We start from the raw sequence: 24,797 nt of genomic DNA on the forward strand, positions 1-24,797 counted from the left end.
TTATGCAGCATAACATTCCGCCAGACAATTTGCAGCCATTTTACATACATAAACGCAGAGAGCGGCCTGTAAGAAACAACCACACCCTTTTTTCCAACTCAATTGTACTCACATCACTAGAGTCGATTCCGTGATCAGTACAGATCACATCCTTTTGCATATCTTCACGTTCTTCTCTCGTGATTCAAAAGCATACCATACTATAGATCCGAATCATGCATATTGTTGAAATCTCGCGCGAGGATTGCATTAAAGCCCTGAAGTTTTATCGCACGAACCTCGAGGGCTCATGTAAGTCAACTGGTCAAACTGCTGCTCAACGGTACTCTTCTGGTGGCAATAGGAACAAGTTCAATCCGGATTTCGGTACGCAGCCCACAAGATTCTATGATAAATTTGCTCACTTGAATCCATCTACGCAGTCTGGTTTGACAAATTCATCCATACCAAATGTGGTACAGCCTGACAAGATGTCCGAAGAAGACAAAAGCTATTTGAGAGAGATTGTGGAATTATGCCTCAAAGCAAGTTTACCAAAACGAGAATGGAGCCGAGAAGAATTGAATTTCCAGTCACTTATTCATGTTTGGTCTGAAACCAAGGGCTTACAACTCCTTCAGTCGATCCAAAGTAGACACTATCGGTCGGAGTTGAACAGGCTTTGCTCACATCTCAAACATACCAAGTTGAAGACTGCGGGACTACCGTTGTCCGAAAATCATAATAGGCAAGCAGTGAAATTGATCAAACAGCTTATTACGAGACCCGGCCAAACTCCTTCAGATTCCGATGCTTCAACACTTCTTGATCTGTTAAAGACGCGCGAGGGCCAAAAGTCTCTCAAAGCATTCAAAAAGGCATTGGAAAAACCTACAAAGAGCATTTTTTTCGACATGATCGTGGTGGCATGTGAATTCTTGAATGCTTCGCTGTTTAAACTGATTTACAATTCTATGAATTGTCGATATGAGGCCCGACAAATCGTGAAATGCTTTGCATCACAAGATGGACTCTACATCCTCGAACACATGCTCAATTGGGAGCTGAGTACTCTTTATGACGAATTCCTTGCACGATTTCTTCAGCGTAATGAGCTGGCAAGACACTTTTTCCAGACATGGGCTGACCACAATCAGACATCATGCTCTCAAATAGATGACATTTTCAAAGCATTGTGGTGTTCAACAGGCCTTTACTTCGTTCTCGCTTCACAACATTTAGACCATGTGCCGAAGGCGTGGGAGCACTTCGAGTGCAAAAAAAGTGCCGAGAGTCCAAATTGTTCGGGGGATCAACATTGTTTGGGGAATCTAGTGTATTCACTACCTCCGTTATTACACCGCATCCTTTCTAGGTGTGGCTCCTTTATTCATGATATTGGTGACAGACTCCAGCGCAAATGGGATTCATTAACATGGTCTAAGCCCTTGCGAGCCCACAGGTAAATGCTGCTTCAACCAACATTGGTCTGATTTCGAATTGAATTACGCGATGTATTGCCCATGACACTTTTTAGAGTCACTTCCTGAAAATATTACATAGTCGCTAGAGTAAACCGGGATTGTAGGTTAATACAAATTGAGATCATTCACCAAGAGGAGTATCAATTTATACGAGTACTCTGGAAGCATAACCTGAGATTTGCTTATTCTTCTAAGCTACCATAAAAGACTCTATGTATAGTTTCGGTTCCTCGTGGCGGATGAATCAATCTCATCGGAATCCGTCTTTATGATCCTACTTTCTGCTTTGAACTGATCTCATTGCACTAGTAAACATCTCCAATCTTCCCTAATAGGGCACAATGTTATCGTCTTCGATATTCTGGCTCCGCCAATCCCCTTACACGCGCCTGTTCTCGGTCATCCGTCCAATGATTCCACTACTCACCTTAGACAAATCATCTCCGAGCATTTATAGTATTTGAGAAAGTAGTCGATTAGAAAATTGACGGAGCGCTAGAATACTAAGCGCCCAATTAAAACAGAATTTGATGACGGGAGTATTATTGAACACCTCACGATGGTAAGGATTGAGAGATCAATGTTAGTCAAAAACTATACAAGGATCCTTAATCAATACCATTTCAAAAGACAATTTCGAAAGACGGAATCAAAGGTCATATTAATGTTACACTAGAAAAAGTTGCTTCTCTTGGTAAAACAAATTGTTATCACTCCCCATTCCCTCTCACGCCCGGAATTCCTCAAACGAAGTTCAAAACTGTCCATGAACAATTTTTCACCAAATTATCTTTCCGAAAAGATCCATAAAATAGATTGTTTTCAAGCCCATGTAATCGAAGAAGTGAGATTTGTCAGGATCTCCTATGTTTCATACTTGATTGATGATTGATCTGCTTCGTGACTACTTTGGTGATGAATCATGTGTTATTTGATCTCTAATTTAACTTGGGCATCTCCATTCATACCTCGATCTGGCCTCCTAGCTAAACCATCATCCGGTGTATTGTCAGAGCATCGCTTGAGTAGCTTGCAACTCGAGAATCTCAATTCGGTTATTTAGCATGAATGCTCTAGATGCTACCTAAAGTTGTTTTCCGTCTCTGAGACTGAATGAATGGCGTGTTCACTACAATTATATGAATTTTGATCGAAAAGGCTCTCGGTTTAGTTAAACTGACAAAGCTTCTTCAGTAAGCCCACGAAAGTGGGATAGATACGTCAAGAAAGAGGAGCCCAGTTCAAGTGTGGCCATGAGCTCATTTGTCTCCCATGCCCACGGGTCCGTCATTTCTCAGCTTGACTCAATTCGTGCTTCTGTCAACCCATCTGAGTTCATCAATTCCACACCGAAAATCAGATTCAAAAGCTTATTGGATCCAAAATAACCAAATCATAACCCAGAATAAATTTATTCGCAAGGATACACCTGCGTCTGTTTTCGAATAAGCGTTTTTTGTTATGATCAAATGTGCACTGAATGCCCCTGCACAATGTGATCTCGCCTTTACAACACAATGCTCAAACGGCTGACGCACACCAGTATACGACAGTTTGGTCTAATTTTGCAGACGGATTCTTCTCTAAACTCACTGTGATGCTGTATCCAAGAACAATTTCACGGCAAGGATCTCTTCATATTGAATGAAGACCATTCACAATTATGAGTATGCAAACCCCGCCCTTATCTCCTGCAGGTAGAAGCGTCAACAACAGGTCCGGCGCCTAACCTTCTAAGTAATAAGCGGTTTCAAAAATACGCCGCGGTTTAAGAAATACTTAGCGTACCTGAAACACAAATATAAAAGGAGGCTCACTCGCACAGATCTCTCAAAATATATCTACTACTATTCACCAGACATCTAAGACATGAAACCCGTGGTAACTATTTTGCAAAAGGCCCAGCCATCTTCTGCTGAGCAAGTCGCTCAATCACCTCCTTCACCTGCTGAGCAGGTCGTTCAACCCGACCTGTCGAAACCATGGAAGCCCAAATGCCCTGAGGCAAACCGGTCGACCAATCACTCTGGATGTATTAAGAGAGAGCTTGTGCATTTTTCGGATAAACCGTATGCAATTGTCAAGGTCAGTCACCACGAGTTGCCACGAGTTTCACCACTCTCCCCTGATTTCAGGAAGCAGAGATTCGAAGTGAATATTGAGGTAATCTCTAGGACCAAGAACTGCTACTCCTTTTTTATTGTTGGGCTACTCTCTGACGCTCAACTGCTCGACCGCCATGTACGAATGGTCACTGTCAAGGCTTTGCATGACATCCTCGACGTGATTGACAAGGACGCGGAAAACCTTGCAGAGAAATACGCAACAATTGAGAAGTCCATTGAAGATGCTTGCGAATCCCTCGTGGCTTTCAAAAATGGTAAGGAAGCTTCCTTCAAACTCGTCAATTTTACTGAGCTTGTTCAAAACTTGTGGAACGATTTCTTAAAGCAACGTGAAGCTGACAAAGCATCTCTCACAGATGCACATAATCACTATGAGGGATTGGAAGAAATCTACGAATTTGCATATTCTAGATTGACAAATTACCACTTATGCTCTAAAGATAACTTCTTTCAATTCATCAGTCAGAGTTCTAAGACGGCATATCTTCTCGAGGGAGGACATCGGTATTTCAAGCTCGAAAAGGAGCATGCAATGTAGTCTTTGGTTGGAAAACTTGGAAAACTTGTAGCGGATGCCGTCTCTACTGGATCAATTCAAGGTGCTGCTAAATCATTGATAGAAAACAAGAGGATACTCTTAAAGACATACAAGTCTTCCCTCGTCAAGTTGGGCTTCAAGGAATTTGATGATACGTACATCGATGAATTTTTAATGGCATGGTCAACAAGTCTAATTCGAGGAGCCGCTCCTAGAACAACCAATTAGGTTACAGTATTGGAATCCATTAAATGAGAATAAAGTTGAATTTGCGATCGATGTAGATTTAAGCAATGGAAGTTGCATATACAGCGGGAGAGGTTCACTCAAACCCCTAAGAAGTTTCAGCTACTAGTAATGTACGAATTTGCATGATGCAATTGTTAGATTACAGATTTTGAACTGAATGATTGCTTGAAAAAGAGTAGAAAGTGATTTACCTTCTAGCACAAACGGGCGGGCAAAGCCTACCTTTTATATACGAGAATTCCTAGCATCCCAGCCTGTGCCCCTTCAGCTAGGCGTCACAGGTCGGTTTACCCATTCCTGATACATCTAACAACCATGCCCCAGATCAAAAGTTACTAATCCGGTCAGCTGACATAAGCATTCCAACGTCTTCCTAACAAGTATGTTCATCTATTGGGCTCACGCGATGGAATCTTCCATAAACTAGAAGATACTCTCGTGTTGTATGCTTCTAAGTTGAACTATAACCCTACCAGAAGGAATTGCAACTTACTGATTCTGTTGTTTGGATGTTCTCATGAAACAATACGGTCCTATCGTCATAATTGTTTCATAGTGACTATTCAAGAGTTGAGTGTATTGCCTTTGAAATAGACCCAGTCAAAATCTTCCATTACTTACTCAACGATAATTGTATTTCAGATTCGTTCCGAGATACCACGGGGCGGTTGATAGTACCAGAAAAGAGCTCGAAGTAATATTATTGGCTTGTGTAAGACGCCATAGACACTCTATTATCCAAAACAGATGTATTTGCACTTGACATTTTTAGAATGAAGAATGGATTTAGAATGAGGAATGGATGCCATTTATAGACCAGAATTGGCGGTTTGTAATCTTATTTGTTCTTCGATCGAGAGTCCGACGTTACTTGATGTTGGGAAATTGGTAGAGGCGATGCCCTCTAGAATGAGGATATGACGATCGAACAATATTTGAGAACTTAATGAATGAACGCATATAGGTAAATTTAGTTTCTAGGTGGTTTGACAAATGCATCAGAGTCAATTTATATTGGCGGGTTTTGGTACAAGATTCTCAAGTAATCTGTGGAACTGTACTAACGTACCAGTATCCGAGGTATGGGTTTTTCAGACACACATACCAAAGATAAGGCATCCTATTCGCTCTTAATGCTCTTGACACCTAAAATCCCATCAAGTCGCGTTTTATTATCTAATTACTAGTACCGTACAACTACGGCATTTTTCCTATTTTCAAGAAGCCAGAGAAGTGTCTTTAGAAGTCAGAGAAGTGTCTTTCTATCAAAATAAGACACATCTACAATTTGACTCAACTATGAGCCCCCCTCTACCTAAGAGGCAGGGCGCTCTTGGAAACAACAGTAGTCCGTCATAATCCTATTACAGGGCATTGCACGCAAATACTTTGTTAGTCAAATTCTAAGCCGTTGTGAATCAAATGCTCTCTATCCGAATGAGATACTATGTCTCACAGATTGAGACACCAGCTCTTTCGCCTGGCCTATCTTTTGTATATAGACAGGACCAAGCGTTCTTATCTCCTGCAGGTAATAGTGTCAACTTAATGTGCGGCGCCTAATCTCCACGATTTCGAAACAGAGTCACGCGGATCTAAATACTCTGCGGATCTAAAAAACGCTCTCCATACCTGAAGCAAACTATTTAAAAAAGCCGCATTGGTCGACCCCAGTCAAGGTGTATTTACCACTTTTTAGTAGACATCAGTTCTCAACGTGAAACTAGAGCGATCCTTAAGAATCAAATGAGCTCTCTGCAACTTATTCAAGATTCCAAAAATCTGATTCTGGTAGCTGTGCCACTCATGGATTCTCCTTTGCAGATTGCACAGTCAGCCCCAGTCTTCATTCAAAAAAGAAGGAAACAAAAAAGAAGAAGAGGAGGACAAAAGGCGGACAATTCATCTGCTTCTCCACTTGCTGTCCAACCAAATACATTGACTACTCCTGGTAATGTTCAGCCACCTCCATCAGCAAAGAAAAGAAGGGGAAGGAAAAAGGGAACAAAACATCGTCACAACTCATCAACTGGTAATCAGGTCGAACAGCCAACTTCGTCTTCTGAACGAGAATATGCGAGGAGTTGGGGCGGAAAACATCCAAATTCTAATTCGACCGGTCAAGAAGAGGCTCAAACAACTCTATTGACTACTCCATTACTGAAAAAGAGAAAAGGGAAAAAGGGTAAAAAGGGAAAGGAACACCGTTGCAATTCTCCGGCTGTTCAGCAAAATGTCCAACCTTCTCCGCCGACTCTTGAACATGCCGCCCAACCATGTCAATTGACAGCTTTGCAAGTGGCCCGAGTGCCACATGTGACTTTTGACTCTCATGAAGCGTCGTTCGTTGAGTCAAATTGTGCAACCACAGATCCTGATATGGAATCAAGGCAAGCTAGCTCTTTGTTAATTTCTGAAGACGAAAGACTCAGCTTGGAACGAATTGTTGAACAATCATTGAATTCTCTCTGTACAAAACGAAGATGGCCCAATCACTTGATGGACTTTTCTCCACTTGTCGATGTTTTGGTGAAAAAGAACGGCACATTATTCCTTTCGTCAATTACAACAGCCCAGTTTGCAAGTAAGATGCGCAGTCTCTGCTCCCATCTCAAATCCACTGAGTTGAAGACTGAAGGACTACCATTGCCTGAATTTCATCGAAAAGAGGCTTTGACTTTGATCAAACAACTCATCATGAGACCAGGCCGGGTTCCTACAGATGCTGATGCTTCAATACTTCTTGACGAATTGAAAACACGTGAAGGTCAATTGTTTCTCAAAGCATTCTTGAAAGCCTTCAATCAACCTGCTAAGAAGGATGCTCTTGACATTATCGTGGTAGCCTGTGAATTTTTGAGTGCTTCACTGTATGAAGTCGAAAATTACTTTGATCGTCGGCATGAGGCCCGAGAGTTTGTGCGATACTCTGTATCATTTAAAGGTGGCTGTTTGCTAGGGCGTCTTCTCCTTTTCTTCCTGGAAATTCGTTACAAAAAATTTATAGATCCTTTTCTCCTGGGCAAAAAGGACGAGGCAAGAGTCACGTTCAAAGTTATTGCCTATGATGAGAAGTATAACCCGGATCTATTGGAATTCTTGTTTGACACATTATGGAGCCGAGTGGGTCTATCTTTTATGCTTTTGGCCGCGCATCGAAACTCAGTGCCCAAAGCGTGGGAAGCGACTTTCGCGCTGGAAGGGTGTTCGCCATTCACCACATCGAAACGTTTCTCTCGTTGGTGGCATTCCTATTTTCCCACATCCAAGATGTTCCGATTCTTGTAAGAGATTACAATTTGTTTTTCGGCAACTTCCTTTCGCTAAGCGATCAGCAGTATGGTTTACCTCTGTGCAAGGTGGTTAACAATGCAACTGACGTCTGCATTTTCTTTTGGAAGATTTAAAAGAATTAATTTTAATGAATATACACACAAATCATGTTTGCTTGGGTGTTCTCGGGCGTTGCATAGGAAAAGGAATAGCTATCGATTGTTTATCAAAAGGGCTTTTTTTATGCGTCATATTGACATATTTATTAAACTAATTCTCTTTTGAATTAGGGCTCATCATTTACCATCACCATTATGGAAAGCCCGTTTACGATATTGCCAATCTGTTGGTCCTCATTCATAATGAAGTGTACCGGCTAATGTTAGGTTGATCATTCATCCTGAATGATCTGTTTACTCAGTTATTACTTGAGTTAGAAAAACCTGTATTAGTTGCTCTGTATTATCGATTAAACCTAGCCATACGTATAGCCAGATCTGACCCACTGGTCAGATCTTGGCTGAACCAATGAACGCTCCTATGGTTATCCAAGGTTCGTCATTGGTTCATCTAAAGCTCATCCCAACGCTTCTGTATTGCCTTATCATCGTTACCCAGAGCATCTCATTTGATGTCTCTTATCCTAGCGTCAAAAAGCCATCTCGATATCCTCAATCCGGTAATCTAGTCGTAGTACTCTATGAGTTACCTGACAAGGATCTACTGACGTCAATTAGGTGTTCGATGCTTCATATAATAAACTGATGCAAATAAATTTGAAAAAAAAATTCACACTGTATTTTTTTTAGTATGATTTGCTTAGGATACCAGCCCCGTGTTGGATTTGTTGGACTATATTATAACATCGCCTGCTCGCGCAGCCTGCATGCCAGGATTGATCAGAGTAATAGTCAGGATATCAAACTATAGGTGTGTCTTATGTTCAGGGAAAGACACTTCTCTGTCCTCTAAAATAGGAGGACTAGGTCATAATTATATAGTAATGGTAATTATGAAATTACACGTGATCTAACATCATCATGTTAGTTCATAGTCCGTACGAGCGGAAGAAATGCTTATTTTTGGTACGTGAGGCTCAAGACTCCCGGACCTCCTAAACCTGGTACTGAATATTTTATACAGTATCCAACATGGGGTAAACTTCTACAACTAATAATTGTTTTTGTAAATTATTCTGATGAATTTTACTATTAATGATGGAATAGATCCAATTTGTTTCAAAATCGTGTTTCATTGGGCAATGAATGTACAAGTTTTGATTATCCCATAACACTAAATTGATAAATGCGATTGTTTGCATGCCTTACACAATGTAAGCGGGATGCAATTTTCGGCGTGTTCACATTAAAGCTCGTTCTTCTTCGACCTGAAAAGTGGCGCGAGGAAAAAGTGTGTCGGCAGATTCAGAATTTCCTCTGAAGATCTCTTCATCACTTTTCTCAATTTCCTCAGATGACAGCAGCAGTGCCTCTTCTTCGTCTGCCTCTGTCTCATGAGACAAAGCATCTGCGCCCTTATTTGCGTGCTCGTAGAATAACATAAACGTTCCTGGAGATCTGAGAACTTCGTCTTCGGTGGTTGCAGAGACAATCTCATCATTTACTTTCCACCAAGTTCCACGCCACTTCCGGAAACAAATGTAGTGTCCGTAATGATGAGTTCCCATGTGAGTGATGACGGCATTGAGGTTGTATAGAAGATCTTTGTTGAGTGCAATGGCAGGGCTTTTTGACTTTTCTTCTATGTTCAAGGAACCCATATCCTCACTGAGCTCATTTGCTTTCCCAGATTCGTCCTCATCAGAGCTGTCTTCAAAATCCTGCTCTGTCTTTAAATCATCATCCTCTTCGGCTTCATTGTCCTGTACCTCATTTTGGTCTCTTTTTTTGAAAGGGAGTCTGGCATCCATGTTTATATCATCAGGAATGGCAACGAAAGGGTTGAGATCCAAGACTGCTGGAAATGTGAGCTTCTTGGGATTTTTCACGATCATGAATGTCCGTGGATCAATAACAGACCGGTTGATATGGATGGCTAACAACGGAGGCGGACGACTTAGCAAGATTTGCTTCGATTTCAGTGTCTTCTGTGTGTTTTTCTTCGTTGCCAATTTCTCAAATACCTCATCAGAAATACTGTCCTTCAGAAGCTCTTCATCGATGGCAGCAATGCGCTTCTCAAAGTTGGCTACGACTTGCTCGATGGGGTTGTTATCTGAATTTTTGAGCAAGAACTGTTTGGTTTGTTCTAAACCACAGCGGTTGCAGTTCACCTCATCGATTATCTCGGGCTTCTCCCATTGTTGTAATAGGTTGACCAAGTCGTAACGGGCACCAAAGCCCTGCTCGTATGGTAGATTCAAACTTAAGCCACTGATGACTGAGTAGCGAATGCCACCCGTTTCTCCACAATTGATGCAGCCGATACGTTCCGCAGCTATTCCATCTACGGGAGTCACCAAATCCATACCGTAGAGCTGGCGTGTGCTATCGGCAATGTTGGGATCTATCTGATGGGCAGGCACGTAAACTTTGCCCAAGTGGCCGATGTCCTGACATCCAGTGATGTAACCTGGAACAGAGTCTATGTTGACATACTTATCTGAGGAGCTTTTTTCTGTGTCATTCAGAGAAAAGGTAGAGGGCGAGCTAGGCGCAGATTCGCTACCAGAGGTTTCAGACTCGGTGGACTTTTTGAGTTCCTTCTCGACCTTCCGCATCACAAGCTGATAGAATTCCTGTGCATCTTCTTGGTTATAGCCCATAAAGAAATTCTGCTTGGGGCCATCGGACATTTTCTTCATGAGATAGCGAGTCGAAAATTCTTTACCGCGCAGTCCGTAGGCGCCATTGAGCTCGTCCAACAACTGTTTTAAAGCTACGGTGAACAGCATGTTCCGTTTCAATGTATTCGTCTGCACTGTGGACCCATCGGGCGCACTGACAACCTCATAGATATGGGAGTTCATAAACTGCAAGAGTTCATGCGACAGCGCCAATGCCTGGATTACCGAGTTCATGAAGCATGTGTTGCCCTCATTGCTGAGGCCACCCACTTCACCGCCATTGCGGCGGGCGATTCGGGCCTCGCGTGACAGCGCCGACTTCGCAAAACGGCCTCCCGATAGTATATGGCGGGGATGGGTCATATAATGGAGCAAACGTCGCCCGTTGAAGACGTCTGGAGCTAGGAATGTGAGAGAAAGGGCACCGACTACTAGGACCGCCGTGATACGCACCGAAAGACTGGATTCGGGCAAAGCGACTACGTGGGGAAGTTGAACGTATGGGTCTAGAAGGCCCGAGAGGTGAAACAAGAAAAAGAATACAAGCGAGGGTAGAAGGAAGGAGAGGGTTCCTCCATACATAAGAAGATGGCGGATAGAGGGCTTATATAGTATGCCAGGCGGTGGGGAGGGGGATCGATGCAGGGGTCAACAAGAGCAGCGTCGTGATAGGCTGGATGTGCTGCTATTTGGGTGGTTTTGAGCCCTTTTTCTGGCGTGTTTTTGCTTACCGGTGAAGAAGTAAGTGGTTCGGGTGAGATGGTGAACTTAGAAGGATCTAATGGGTAAACGCAGGATCGAGGTAGGTGAAAATGGTGGAGGGTAGGAAACAGAAATGGGATATCTTTCTTATAATTTCGTTTTTAGCTTTTTAACGTTATGAAGTTATTTTTCTCTTTTTGTTCTTTTTCTCATTTTTGTTCTTTTTCAAATTCGAATTGATGGCTTTTCCATTTGTATCTTCTGTTTCTGACAAGTTCATTCTACAACTCTCTCGAATTAATCTTCATTCAAACTGTCTATTCTATGTTCTCAATTCTCATCTGGTGAGAGTTCTTTCTCTGGCTATCAAAGTCACGGTCCTCAGCAATTAGCGCTGATTCATCTATTGTCTTCCAGAGAACATCTGCGGTGCACTGGCTACAAACCCGCCATACATATTCTGGGGTGGTCTTGACTTGCCCCATCCACACTTCAAGGGTCGTCCATTTAAGTTGAACCCTGCTAGTTGGACAATTGCCAATGCGGCGCGTTCGTGTGAGTCAAACTTGACAAAGGCGCACCCTTTCTCGGGGTAAAACTTGAGGTCCAAAATGTATCCAAAGTTCTGCAACAATGGAATCAAGTCGCTCTCTTGCGTGAAGTACGCGATATTTCCCACGTACACCGTTGTTTGCCAGCTGGGCGCCTGGCGGGCTGCTGCATCGAATTGTGGAGCCATCATAGGTTCAGGCATTGGCTGTACTTGTTCAAGGCCTCCCGCGGAGCCACCAATATTTGGATCACTAGTAGGAGCCAGGCCGCTCATGTCGGAGTAGCCCTCAGCACTCGAAAATGAGGAGTTATAGCCAACGACCGGAATGTCGCCGTATTTGGCAGGGTAAGTGGCAGATTCAGGAGTAAATGTACCATTAAACCCAAGAGGAGCACCGTTTTCCGGTGAGAAAGTACCATTGTACATTGCACCGTAAACGTTATTGTAGCTGTCATTCATGGCATTTCCAAAAGAAGGCGAGAAGCCGTAGGTATTGTCATAAGGAAGATCTTGTGCTGGTGCACCATACGCATAATCAAACCCATTGGCACTCTGCATTTGTTGACGAAATGGCTTTTTGTAGCCTCTGCCACCTCCACCGCCAGATTTCTGAGCTGACAGTTTATGAGAGGCCCAGTTCAAGCGCACAGCGCGTCCAAGAAGCATGCGGCCATTCATTGTGTGGATCACTGTCTGGGCATCTGCACTATCTTTGAAAGTTGCGAAACCATAACCACGCGAGCGCGATGTCTGCATGTCCCACATAACATGGGCCTGTTTCAAGGAGGGGAACTCGGAGAAGAAAGTACGCAATGCCTCATCGTCAACCTCTGGCGATAAGTCACCAACAAAGACACTAAACAAATTGGCATCTGCGTTCTGAGCCGAGAAGAAAGTCAGCGATTGGTACGCGTAATTGAGCTTGACCTCGTGTCCGTTGATTATGGTGTTGTTGAAGGCCTGCAAAGCGTCAGCTGCGCCGGATTCGGTCTCAAACTCCACAAACGCGTAGTTGAAATCGAACTTATTTTTGTCCTGCAAGATCTTCACCGAGACGACCGGGCCCGCGGCCTGTATGATGTCTTTGAGTTGGTCTTCGGCAATGGTTTTTGCCAAGTTGCCGACATACAAAATGGTTTTCGACGTTTCTCTGCCGCCAGAAGTGGCGCTAGCAGCATTGACATCGCTGGACGACAGCTGCTGGGAAATGGGGGCGACAGACAGAGTCATTGTCGTGGGAGGGATTCTGGAGAAGTGAAGTCAAACAGACGGAATTGGACGAATATGGCCAACAACAGACAGGAAGAGAGCCAAGACACAAACAGACAGAAGTGAAATTAAACAGATTATAGCGGCACACAGGCGAATCCGAAGCTTATACTGGTCCGGGGTGTTTGTTTATAAACTACTGGCTGATACTAAACCAACAGAGTCAATTGCGACGCCGAAAATGGACGCGATGCGGAAAAAAACCGAGAACTAAAAACGAACAAGGATTAGAATCGCCAGCCGATACAAAAAAACGAACGAGCGGTGGCAGATGTTGGCGAAATGGCCCAGGGTGTTGGAAAGGAGAGTGGTAGGTGAGAGAATTATGAGCCACGGGTTTTCAGGTGAGGGATTGGGTCTGGGAGACGATCCGGGATAAACATGCAGGCCAACAGTGAACGGCAAATTGGGGGGATTTTGGCCTCTATTTATATTCTGGGATTTTGCGCGATTTGTTTGGGCGTGTTTGTTTGGTTCTGGTGATGGGTTTTGGACGGGGGGGAAGGAGTTTGGCTCTATGGAGTTCTGTTATCGGGAGGGAGAATTGAATTTATGCTTCTGTTAATTGAGTTTCTATTTTTGTTTTGTTTTTTGTTTTCTTTTTTTTTGTTTTATTTTCCCTCGTGATTGTATACTTTGGCTCCTTGTTTGTCCAATGTGTCATATGTATGGTTGACACATAAAATGACATGTCATGTGGAATTATGCTTCAGAAATTGAATCGAGTTTTTGCTTTTCGGAAGATGTATTTTTGTTCGGTCTTGGAGCATATGTCGCTACTTTAATTGGTTCTTTGTCACTCTTTTGGGTATCTCCCGGCCAGAAACATGTCAAAATTCCCTAAAAAGTGGTCTTCAAATAAATCTTATCAGGAATTTTAACGGCTTTCGCCTTTACGATCTCAGTTTTCAATCTGCACTCAAACTTGTATCTGTAGAGACTCACCACACAACTGAAGCAAGGCTTCATCCGCTGATCTATTCGTAATTGTTCTTCAAATAATTGCTTCAAATTTGCTTCAACACTTTGTGCTTCGGGCATCATATCTTATCTACCCCGCCTCATCGGATACCTCACCACTGTACGATGAGCCGGATCTCCATTAAGGAAGCACAGCTTGTGAAGAAAATTAAGGATGTGGTGGCATGTCTACAGAAAGAGAGCCATTCTGTCCAGGTCAAGAAAACTGAGGACTGTTTTACAGTGTTGACCTCGGTGAATACTCACACGTTAAATGAACATTTACTGGACTATTCTGAAAGCATTGTGATAGAGAAATGGACCGCTGAAGAAAAGCCAACTGTGACTTTGGAATTTGTGACACGGCAGTTCTTACAGGCGAAAACGCTGCTCTCCGCTGCACAGATTGCTGACCTTTGTTCCCAGCTCCCGAAAAAATGGTCTGTCTACGCCCCAATGGTGCTTTTCGGAACAGGAAGCTATGATCTGAAAAATTGGCAGGCTCTTTTTGCTCAGGTGGACTCTCTGGCCTATTTTGAAGCCATTGCACCTCTATTCCAAGGCCAAATCACTCATTTTGCTATCAACCGGCCAATAGTAGAGGAGGACATAATGAGACGTCCATTCAATCTAATCCCCTTGTATGGCGATTTTGGACCCAAGCCGTGCCACCAAAGTTATAGCTCTCCCACTCAAAACGACCTTGAGCAGGGCTTCTGGTGCCACACCATACAGAACAGAATCTACCAAACATGGGCTCCTAGATATACAATGTTCAGCCGGGGAAACATCCGTGAAAAGAAAAGACTTTTGCAGGAGTACCCGGATTTGCAGTCTACTATGGTGGTCGATCTATACGCTGGCATAGGTTACTTCACACTCTCATACCTAGCCAACGGAGCCACTCTCTTCTGTTGGGAAATAAACAGATGGTCTATAGAAGGCCTTGTGCGTGGTTTGTCCAAGAATAAGCACAAATACCGCTTGATCAGCAGAAGCGAATCAATTTCGGAGGATATGATCCTTCAAGATATGAAGAATGGGGTACGTGCATTTGTATTCTTCGAAAGTAACGAATATGCGTTTGAGAGATTAGAGTGTCTTTCCAGAATCCCGTTGTCACACATCAATCTAGGGCTTCTACCCACACTGAAGCCCTCATGGCCTATTGCCAGACGCCTAGCCCAAAAAAGTGCGTGCAATACAAAAGTTCATGTTCATGAAAACATACACGTTCAGGAGTTTGATGCCCTCACCAATGAGGTTTCCGCCTATTTCGACGGATCGTCTCATTTGGAGAAAGTCAAGACTTTTGCGCCAGACGTGTGGCATGTGGTAGTTGATGTGGAAACTACATGCGGAAACAATTGAAATCAAATCATAAAGATACATCTTTGATTTGGGGACGAGATCATATTTTGACTTTCTTTTTTGGGTCAGGATCACACCATCTCAGCTCACTGAGCACAAACACCAGCAAATCCAACCGGGGGAAATTAAAGAAGTTATTGGGGTTTGCTATTTTGCAATTAGCAGAGACTCATACTCGTCTGGTATTATTTCTCTCAATTTCCATTTCTCGACTGATTGCTGGACCATTTCCGAATTAGGTAATAACAAGCCCTCTAAGACAAAAAAAAACAAATTCAAAAACAAATTCACAAACAAGAAGCTCGCGAAATCTCCGTTCTCCCCATTTTTCGTGTCTCCTGATATCTTGTTTGAAGAAAAAAAGCACTGAATGACTGGTGCTGCACACAGCCTCCCCATATTTGGTCTGATGCATATTTACGACTAAAGGCTTATAACTATTCCCATTTCTCACCTTTCACCTCGAACCCACCAACTCCCGTTGCTTCGGCAAAATCCCCATATCCCGGTTCACTACTGGTTTCAATTCTGCGGCGCTGTGACTCCAACTGGTCGATATATCTGATCTTGAAGCAAAATCCTTCAAGCAGACCATACCCATCTACGAACGGTGAAATATCATATTCTCGAGCCAAAAACGTATATTCTTCACAGTAGCTGTTAATCACAGCATCACCATTTCATCGTCGAGAGCCCAAACCCCCTGTTTCTAATGAATAACGACCGAATCGAACATCAAGAGGACGAGTACGGCTTCGACCAGCAGTTCTTGCGGCATCTGAGCTCAGCCAGTGCTACTGCGGAACCGCTCTCGGCAATTTCGGATGCGAGTTCGGGATTCTTCTCCCCAGATACACAGATTCTAGTACAGGATATGACCGATAATGTAGGCACTGCCTCTAACACTTCAAACCATATTTTTGGAGCACCCGAGCAATTTTCCACGGGCCTTGTGTTCCCTCATCCTCTGCAGAATATTCAGCGCGGAGAGTTTTTGTCGCCGCACTTCAATGGTTTCAATTCAGGTTCTGCGGCGTCTGACACCCACTCCACGCACTCTCTTTACTCTGACGCAACTCTGAACCCAGGGCTGCCATTCCAGGAACCGTTCGGCTATCTAAGCCACTCGGGAAGTGTTGTGGGTGCTGCAGGCGGTAATTCAAATGCTGGCGCAGATCTGCTTCTATCGCCAGGACAGCATGGCGAGATGCCTAACAATAACTTCGACCAGGAGATTTCGCTAGGAGAATCTATTTCTACAACTAATCTTGCGCATCTTAGTTTGCCTCAGACACAGGATGTGCAGCCAAATTACGAGTTTAATGCTGCAGAGCTAGCCAAAAGACTTTACATCCAGGAGGAGCCAACATCCCAGCAACAACTTACCGAGAATAATTTGTTCAATTACAATATTAACTACACTGACATCGGTTCTGTGACTTATAACCATGACACCCAAAATGATGCTCAACTTGCTCACGGCGATTTTCCATCCTCTGGCGCTGCTCAGCCATTTTATCAAGGGGGCAGTGCAGTCCCTCATGTCGTGATGGAAAATGGCGTTTCGACGCAAAATCCGGTGTTTATATCGATCGAACAGCCTCCAGAGATTGTTGCTGCGCGCACGCCTTCGCTTTTTAGTAACTCATCGCGCAATTCGTCTCAGCTTGATTTGGCAGAACTGCTGAATGCACAGTCTGCGCCGCAGCGACAGGGCTTCGGAGATGGTGCGAATGATAGAGGCGATGTTCCGAACCCCGATAATTACCGATCTGCAGACGTTCTGCCAGATGAAAATGGCGTCACGTCGTTGCACTTAAATCCAGATGATTTGATTAACATTCGCCGCAGTCGTGCATCTCTTGGGTCAGATAGTGGAAATCGTTCTCGTTCTCGTTCTCTTTCTAGGTCCAATTCCTACAATAACTCTCGCTCAAGTTCTCGTTCTCGTTCACCTTCTGGTCTGGATGTTAATGACGAAATGTCTGACGACGAAGATGACGCATCTGCCATCACCTCTCGCCAAAGAATGTTGGATTTAGCCAACACGCATGTTTCAAAACGCAAGCAAAAACACCCTTCATTGTTTGCATGTACATTGTGTGACAAGAGATTTACCCGACCATATAATCTCAAATCGCATCTCCGAACTCACACTGACGAAAGACCGTTTCTCTGCAAGGTGTGCGGCAAGGCGTTTGCCCGACAACATGATAGGAAGCGGCATGAAGACTTGCACCTGGGAGAAAAGAAGTATGTTTGCAAAGGTTTGTTGCGAGATGGGACGGCCATCGGTTGTGGGAAGCGTTTTGCTCGTGCGGATGCGTTGCGAAGGCATTTCCAAACTGAGCTGGGCAAAATGTGTATCAAGCGTCTAGTGGAGGAAGACGAGAGAGAGCAAGATGGTGAACTTCTGTCTGGAATCCAACTTCCGAGTGGTAAGTTTATGAACCCGTTACAGCCTGAAATGCCTGTTCCCACAGTTTCCATCGTGCCACCTGAGTAGGGCCGAATGAATTCATGATTTATAGATTTGTATCCACGATTTCGTGATGTATTATACCATGGTGCTTATAGTCAAATTTTAAGTACATAAACAAGAGGAGAAGGGTAAGGACAATGTAAAATCGCATTTCGAACTCGATTCTTCCAATCCATAAATCTTAATTGAACTCACAGACAAATCAAAAAAAACGAAGTTTCCGAAGTTTATGATGACCCATATGTCTTCAATAGTACACTGGATTTTGCAGTCAACGCCATCTCATACCAACTCTTATCTCCATAAAAAAAATAACAATTTCTTTCCATGCCATCCGCATATCCATACCCGTATTTCTCAAATCTCATTCCTCTCAAAACACATTTCTCCATTTTTCGTCTCCATTTTACCCTTCAAAACGTTCAGTTATATGTAGAACCACCACTATACCATGGATCTCCAAGACGAATTGGCAGAGAAGTTGACGCAAAACGGAGGCGATGGAGCCGATCTCTCAGTGGACGAAAAAGAATTGGCGCGGTTGTTGCTGCTGCGCCAAAACCTCATGGCCGAGCAGTCCCGAGCATTCATGGAGCTGCTATTCTCAGAAAACTCAACGCTCCCGATCAGAGTGAAAAATGTCCAGGTGACCAATGGCGGTCTGTTCCGCGATACGTTCTTGGAGAGGCAGTTCCAGCCATTGCTTCTGCGGGACTTGCTCACGTTGGCAGACTTCTTCAAGGCCATAGATGCCTCGTATGAGCGATTGCAAAAGCACCAAGTGCTCCAGAATTGCTTGGTTCTGCTCCATCCGCTTCCGCGGAAACCATGGCAGACACGATCTAGTACAGTCGAGGTGGTTCCTGTGTTTAATTTGCTTCCGCAGAAACGTTTCTATGCTAAAACAGGTACCAATGTAGGCAATGGAGAGGGAGATGGATACATCCAATTCCAGTTGCGAAACGTCTTTGGTGGTGCAGAGAACTTGGTCTTTGACGCTGTCACGGGAACAAAGACGCCGGCGTCGTACCTCTGTGACTACTCGCAGCCCTTGTTGCTGGACGCACGCTTCTTGTGGAACACGCTGCTTTTTGTTAATACCCGTAAGCTTGAGGCGATCCAAAGCAGTGTCGACACCAAGGGCATCACAAGTAAAATACTGACTCGATTGGATCGTCGAACGAATTTCAGTGTAGCCTTTGAGAACTGCTGGCGCAGTTTGACAAACCATGGCCTGCGCTCGCTTGAGGTCATGAGCCAACTGGCCAATACATACAAGTCATCTCTTTTGCTCAATGCCGAGTATGATACCCGTGATAATCGAGTCTTGCCGACTGTTGGCAGTTTTGCTCGCTTGGGATTAGAGCACAGTGGATTGTTCAAATTCAACAACATTGCGTATTCCAAATTGGTTTGGGAGAGTCAACTGGCTCACAAGCTCAACGAAAACCACTCGGTGATGTTTTCAACCCGCGCTGGTGCTTTATTCAACACCCGTGGACATGGTAGCAATATCCTAGACCGTTTCAATGTGGGTGGTCCAAACGACGTCCGTTCATTCTTCTTGCATGGTATAGGTCCCAAAGATAATAATTCGAGCTTAGGCGGCGATTATTTTGTGAGCGGAGGTTTATCTCTCATTAGCAAGATTCCGCGCGTGGCTTCAGACTCAAACTTTAAGCTTCATCAGTTCGTGAACATAGGAAAGCTCTTCAGAAACAAGCAGGAACTCAGTGAGTCTTTTGCAAAAAATTATTCGATTGGAATTGGAAGCGGAATCTTGTACAATCATCCCATGGCTCGATTCGAGCTTAATTTCGTACTTCCCATTTCCGCCAACTCGACTGATGCTCTCCACAAGGGCTTACAATATGGTGTCGGGGTCTCATTCTTGTGATGCATTAATTATATAGTCACTTTGTCAGTAATAGATTTTATCATGGGTCGAGTAGCAGTCTTGTAGACTAGCTTTTACTTATTTTTGGCGGTCCAGTTTTTTACCCAGTTCTCGTGTTCTTGTATAACAGCTGGGATTATCAAACTTTCAATTTCAACATTTTGGTGCTTTTGTGTATCATCCAAACGAATCCAATTCTGAGCCTCGTCTGGTGTCACAAGCACAACCTCGTTCTTTCTGGTCTGCAAGAGGTTTCCAATGACTAGTTGATGATGGTACCGATTGAGTGCTTGAACGGACTTTTTAATCAATATCGAGCTATCTGTTTCAAGTTTGAATGACACGATCATGGCTTGTGGCGCCCAGGAGTCTACTAATCTCCTCAAAAACTTGGGGACCTGTTCCAAATCCACCACCAATTTCCCACTGGGTTGTGCCTGAATCTTATGATTTGGCATCCGCGAAGATGGCAAGAAAAAATCAGATACTGCGGCAGCGAGATAGAACAAGGCGTCTGATTGAGCCTTCTGGAGCAGTTGCGAGGCCAGTCTCAAAGTGTACAAATATTGGTTTACGGTTGTGAATGGCACCAAAAGCAAAGAGTTAGCCTTTTGTGCCGCCATGTATTTTCTCAACACCACAAGCATGCTGTCAGCAAATTCCGGGTTGATTTCCACCTTATTGTCCTTCTCGACCATGTAATCAAGAAAGCAGTTGGTGGTATGGCTGTAATGGCGCGAGTATGGCAAAAGCGAAAACTCACGATGCAAAAAAATCACCGCATATCCATTCTCCAAGAAATACTCAGCAGAAGTGGCTCCTCTGGTTCCGGCTGAGAAATTGTCAATGAATCTCACGGTGTTGTTCTCCAACGGAACGGTAGTTCCACCACTGGTCACCAAAACGACTTTTTTCTGAGTCTGTTGACAATGAAAATCTACAAACTTGTCAATTTGTGCCTCGATTTCTGGAAGATACGATGGAGGTTCGTGATTTTGAAAGTATTTGTCTTCATCCAAGACCTCTGCCACAGGGAAGTCAGGGACGTTCCTGTCTATAGCAGTTTCGTAATCTGGCTGAGACGTATGGTAGTTTTTAGTATTTGGCATTGCGGCTTCCTACGTTTTGTTGGATCGAGTTGTCTTTGGATCTAGATAAGTAAGTGGGTGGTCACGTGCGATCTGAAACATGGGGAAGGATATTTCAGAAATGTGAGTCGCTGAAGATGACTGTTGATCTGTTTCGGATGAATGGGTTGAGGATTCGGTTGACGAGGTATTCTTCGTTCCTTTGATTATTATGTGTGATGCTGAAGTACACAAGTTTACGGTTCTCGTTTGAAGAAGATGAGATCAGGGAGCCTGTGTTTATAGTCACATTTATGGGAAATGTGCTATTAATTTGCAAATTCTGTGATTCGTGTCACTTCCTCAGTTTCCAGTTGAGCATTTTGTGAACGTTGTCTTTCACATCGTGGAAGTAGAGGGATGGTGTCGTCGATTAAATCACAAAAATGAATTAGATGAAAAGTTCTTCTATTGATACTAAGGCGCTAAAGAAGCTATTCCAAATTGTGTCTTGACGTTTCGAATAGAGCTTCGATTTTGGAAAGGTGTTTGAACTTTTCACAATCAAGCTACCTGCCCGTAAAAATTACAAATTGAATCGCAACAGACAGGTTTAAATTTATATCGAGAAAGTCCAAAAATTCCAATTGCAGAATTATCCGATAGCGAATTAAAAAGAAAATAATAATCAATTCAGATTTCAAAGAGTGTACATTCTACTTCTAAGATATCAGTATGAGGAACATCATCGGTAAATGTCTTTAGCCAGAAACGATACAAATCAATATAAAGAAATGAAGGGAGGTCTACTCTTCTTAATTATGAGCAATGTAAGGATTATACCACAAGCGTTACAAAATGCAATTCAATGAATCGGACATTCTCACGATGTAGGTCACAGTCTTAGACTAGAACAAAAATAGGACAACCCAATTAAGGTACGCAAAAAGAAAGCACTAAGTATCATTACAGGACATAAAATTGAAAGAAATATTCGACGCCACGCTAAAGAGACAGGACACTCACAGTTAGCCTCGATGGTATCAATTATGCCCAAAGCAGAAAATTCACCATTCGAATGCACTAAAACGCCTTCTCCCGAGATCAGAAAAATCTTTTCGGTGCAGTTCAACTCCTCAGCCATGTGGCTAATAGGTGAAACATAGTATACGAGGACATAATGCAATACCATACGAAAGCAGTCAAAAATACAACAGACAAAAAAAGAAATCTAGAGACATTGGCAAAAAACAATAATACTAATAGATTGAAAGGAGGACCCCTTGGCTAGATCTATCGGTGACCCCCTATCAGGCAAGAATATGCATAATCTTAAAAAGTAATTATAGACAATGCCACCACGAGGCTGCAACAACGTGAGACCACTTTTAAAAGAAACCCAGAGGCAAAATCGATAAAAAACTACAATGCTTCAAATGGGAAGAATCTTCAATAATAATCCGTAGCAGCTCGGCTAGTAGATACTCTGAGCAATATTTCCAAGACTTAACTCCATCTCTTCCCTTGCTAAGAGTCATGGTGAAAATTCAATCCATCGCGGAGAGCAACCTGCAGAGGAGCGCCGAAGACTCGGAGTAATGCACCCCCGAATTGCGCCGCCAAATTGTGGAGAAGTTCGCCGTGCACTTCCGAGGGTCCCCTATTACATAATCCCTTTATCACGGGCAAAAATAAGGATACTGGCCTCAGAAAACCGCGTTATATTGTTCGGCAACGGTAATTATATTAGAATATCTTCTGAAATATAAGAATTTCTGTCGAAAGCTAGGAACTATGGCTCCGACAAGGATCAAGATACGCGCTGTGAGTTGGGGTAGCCATTCCGGGGGTGCATGTACCCGCCGTGCACACCATCCCAATGCGGAAGGCAGCAAAACGGCGGGGAGGTGAGACAATACAGTGGACGTATGGAAGCCATGTCTGGAGCAAGAATGGGAACTAGAAGGGGAAAGAGGAAAATCTGATTTGGACCAGCGGAATGGATGAGGAAGAAAGATTCATTGAAAGACAACCAAACGCATGTTGCATTTGAAGGAGTGACCTTCGATCTAGAAGCTTGGTAGGGGTTAGATTCTAGAATGTGAAGCGCAATTACGGCAGACGCATCAATGTGAGACCTACTGTTGCTAAAAAAGGAAACAACGAGATATCAAGTTCGAGACGAAAAAATAACTTGTAAAAAATTGAAAAAGAGAGAAATGGGAATTCGTTGTGGCCCCTAAGATGCTAAGATTGGGGTTAAGTAGAAGGGAAGTCGCAGAGTTGGTGGAACAGTAGATGGCAGAAATCGAAAGAACATATACAGTAAATGATATTAATTCCAGAGAAACTTCGAATTTACAAAGGGCATTCCCAAGAAAAAATACTTATTTTCAGAACATCTTATAATAACCGAAATTGAGTAAGCCAATAGATCGAAAGAAGCACTCATACAAACACACAGCACAAAACTCAGAACGTTTCAGCAATTCTCTGTCACAACCAAACAGATCTCATAGTTCAAGAATTTAAGAAGAAAGAAAAAAATATTTGAAAATTACCCCGACACTTAATTCTTCTCAAAGCGGCCTATGCGCTTACAGCACACTGCTTCGAGTCCATTAAAACAGATCCAAGTTGGGTTCACAGATCCTCATACCGAATACACACATCGTAAACACAAAACTCCCCAAATGTCAACATCTCAAGATAAGAATTACGAGATACGATAAAATTTATAGGCAGTAAATGGTCCCCGCATCAAACACGGTTTACAGTGATGACTTGTTCGGCCTAAGGGTGTCATCATTGCACCAGTGGGGAACGGTTTACGGTTTGTATGGTTGTGTGGTCACCTAAGACCAACTTGCTGAACGCAAGAGATTCATACACAAATGCTAAATCAAAATTGACCAATAACATTCACAAACCCCTCTCCACATCATGCAAAATCCTCATCTCCCCAAACTCATCGTCTTCGATGTCCATCGGCATTTCTGAAAGAATTGCATTAGGGTGGCCGGGGCGTGTCACTTCCTGCAGACACAATCCGAGGGTATGTCGTGGGTCGCAGCATAATACCCAGCGCATGCTGGATACAGGCCATTGCTCCCCAAAAACGTGCAGCAATACATATATGACACCAGGCTGGCCCACCCCTCTGAGAATTTTGTACCACGTTCTTTCTTCTTTAAGAAGCCTCTGCATTCTCTCACTTTTTTTTTTCTCTCTGCTGGAAAAACATTTATCTACAAAACTTCTTGGATCCTCCGAAAGTTTACACCAGAACATATATCTATAGAAGTTTCACTGACTCTATACGTTTCACTGACTACATAAAAGTCTCACTGACTTCACAAGTTTCACATACTACTCCACTCATCAACCCTTTTCAACACCACACATTTTCACATTCCGCAAAAATCATCATGGACTTGTCCACCGCATTTAACAACTACTGTATCACATGCGATAAACTCGTGGGTCAGAACTTCGTCTACTGCTCGTCTCAATGTAGGGAAAAGGACGAGAGCCAGCTGGTGTCTGTTCTCCAGGCATGCAACGGCGCCATGGTGTCTCCTCTCCTTACGCCTTCATTGTATCAGACTCAACACTTGCCAGAGGGCGGCGTCATTGGTCTGCCTTTGTTGTTACCCGACAGCATTCAAGACGAGGACGTGCGTGATTTCTCGCTAAATTATTCTGTGAGCCAGCCCATCAAGGAGCAAGCCAAGGTGGGTTCTGCCACCCTGGTCAACTATAGGCTCTGGTTGACGGGGGTCTTGTAGGTATTTATTGCTTGCCAACATTCAAAAAATTCAGCATAAAGCATAGGCTGCCGGGTGCAGCGCGCATATATATATATTATAATAAAGGGAATTGGTTATAATTTGTGAGTAGTCAGGTCGATTAAGATTGAGTTGTGTAGATTAAGTTGTTTAGAGCTTAAGAGTTCACCAATGTCGACACGTGAGTATATTTCATTTTTGGCGCTGACCAAGTTAAGAATGACAGGACTTCTGTTTCAAGAATAGTCTTCCA

General features: G+C 43.5%; 9 protein-coding genes across 9 annotated transcripts; 6 read left to right on the forward strand and 3 right to left on the reverse strand.

The window, feature by feature from the left end:
• Nucleotides 1–6,122: 6,122 nt before the first annotated feature.
• PUMCH_000690 (uncharacterized protein) lies at nt 6,123–7,664 on the forward strand (the record flags this gene model as incomplete). Its single annotated transcript, XM_063019765.1, has 1 exon — nt 6,123–7,664. The coding sequence occupies one exon, from the start codon at nt 6,123–6,125 to the stop codon at nt 7,662–7,664; it is 1,542 nt and encodes a 513-aa protein (XP_062875835.1).
• Nucleotides 7,665–9,009: 1,345 nt separating this feature from the next.
• PUMCH_000691 (uncharacterized protein) lies at nt 9,010–11,037 on the reverse strand (the record flags this gene model as incomplete). The annotated part of the gene is made up of 1 exon (XM_063019766.1): nt 9,010–11,037. The coding sequence occupies one exon, from the start codon at nt 11,035–11,037 to the stop codon at nt 9,010–9,012; it is 2,028 nt and encodes a 675-aa protein (XP_062875836.1).
• Nucleotides 11,038–11,560: 523 nt separating this feature from the next.
• PUMCH_000692 (uncharacterized protein) lies at nt 11,561–12,940 on the reverse strand (the record flags this gene model as incomplete). The annotated part of the gene is made up of 1 exon (XM_063019767.1): nt 11,561–12,940. One exon carries the CDS (start codon nt 12,938–12,940, stop codon nt 11,561–11,563), a length of 1,380 nt encoding a protein of 459 aa, XP_062875837.1.
• Nucleotides 12,941–14,065: 1,125 nt separating this feature from the next.
• Nucleotides 14,066–15,310, forward strand: PUMCH_000693 (uncharacterized protein; the record flags this gene model as incomplete). Its single annotated transcript, XM_063019768.1, has 1 exon — nt 14,066–15,310. One exon carries the CDS (start codon nt 14,066–14,068, stop codon nt 15,308–15,310), a length of 1,245 nt encoding a protein of 414 aa, XP_062875838.1.
• A 712-nt stretch (nt 15,311–16,022) lies between these two features.
• PUMCH_000694 (uncharacterized protein) lies at nt 16,023–17,816 on the forward strand (the record flags this gene model as incomplete). Its single annotated transcript, XM_063019769.1, has 1 exon — nt 16,023–17,816. One exon carries the CDS (start codon nt 16,023–16,025, stop codon nt 17,814–17,816), a length of 1,794 nt encoding a protein of 597 aa, XP_062875839.1.
• A 427-nt stretch (nt 17,817–18,243) lies between these two features.
• PUMCH_000695 (uncharacterized protein) lies at nt 18,244–19,689 on the forward strand (the record flags this gene model as incomplete). Its single annotated transcript, XM_063019770.1, has 1 exon — nt 18,244–19,689. One exon carries the CDS (start codon nt 18,244–18,246, stop codon nt 19,687–19,689), a length of 1,446 nt encoding a protein of 481 aa, XP_062875840.1.
• A 74-nt stretch (nt 19,690–19,763) lies between these two features.
• On the reverse strand, nt 19,764–20,798 carry PUMCH_000696 (uncharacterized protein; the record flags this gene model as incomplete). The annotated part of the gene is made up of 1 exon (XM_063019771.1): nt 19,764–20,798. One exon carries the CDS (start codon nt 20,796–20,798, stop codon nt 19,764–19,766), a length of 1,035 nt encoding a protein of 344 aa, XP_062875841.1.
• Nucleotides 20,799–23,595: 2,797 nt separating this feature from the next.
• PUMCH_000697 (uncharacterized protein) lies at nt 23,596–24,057 on the forward strand (the record flags this gene model as incomplete). Its single annotated transcript, XM_063019772.1, has 1 exon — nt 23,596–24,057. The coding sequence occupies one exon, from the start codon at nt 23,596–23,598 to the stop codon at nt 24,055–24,057; it is 462 nt and encodes a 153-aa protein (XP_062875842.1).
• A 127-nt stretch (nt 24,058–24,184) lies between these two features.
• PUMCH_000698 (uncharacterized protein) lies at nt 24,185–24,544 on the forward strand (the record flags this gene model as incomplete). The annotated part of the gene is made up of 1 exon (XM_063019773.1): nt 24,185–24,544. The coding sequence occupies one exon, from the start codon at nt 24,185–24,187 to the stop codon at nt 24,542–24,544; it is 360 nt and encodes a 119-aa protein (XP_062875843.1).
• Between the last annotated feature and the right edge of the window lie 253 nt (nt 24,545–24,797).

Source organism: Australozyma saopauloensis, chromosome 1 (genome assembly GCF_035610405.1).
Source record: "Australozyma saopauloensis chromosome 1, complete sequence".
Classification (NCBI taxonomy): Eukaryota; Fungi; Ascomycota; class Pichiomycetes; order Serinales; family Metschnikowiaceae; genus Australozyma; species Australozyma saopauloensis.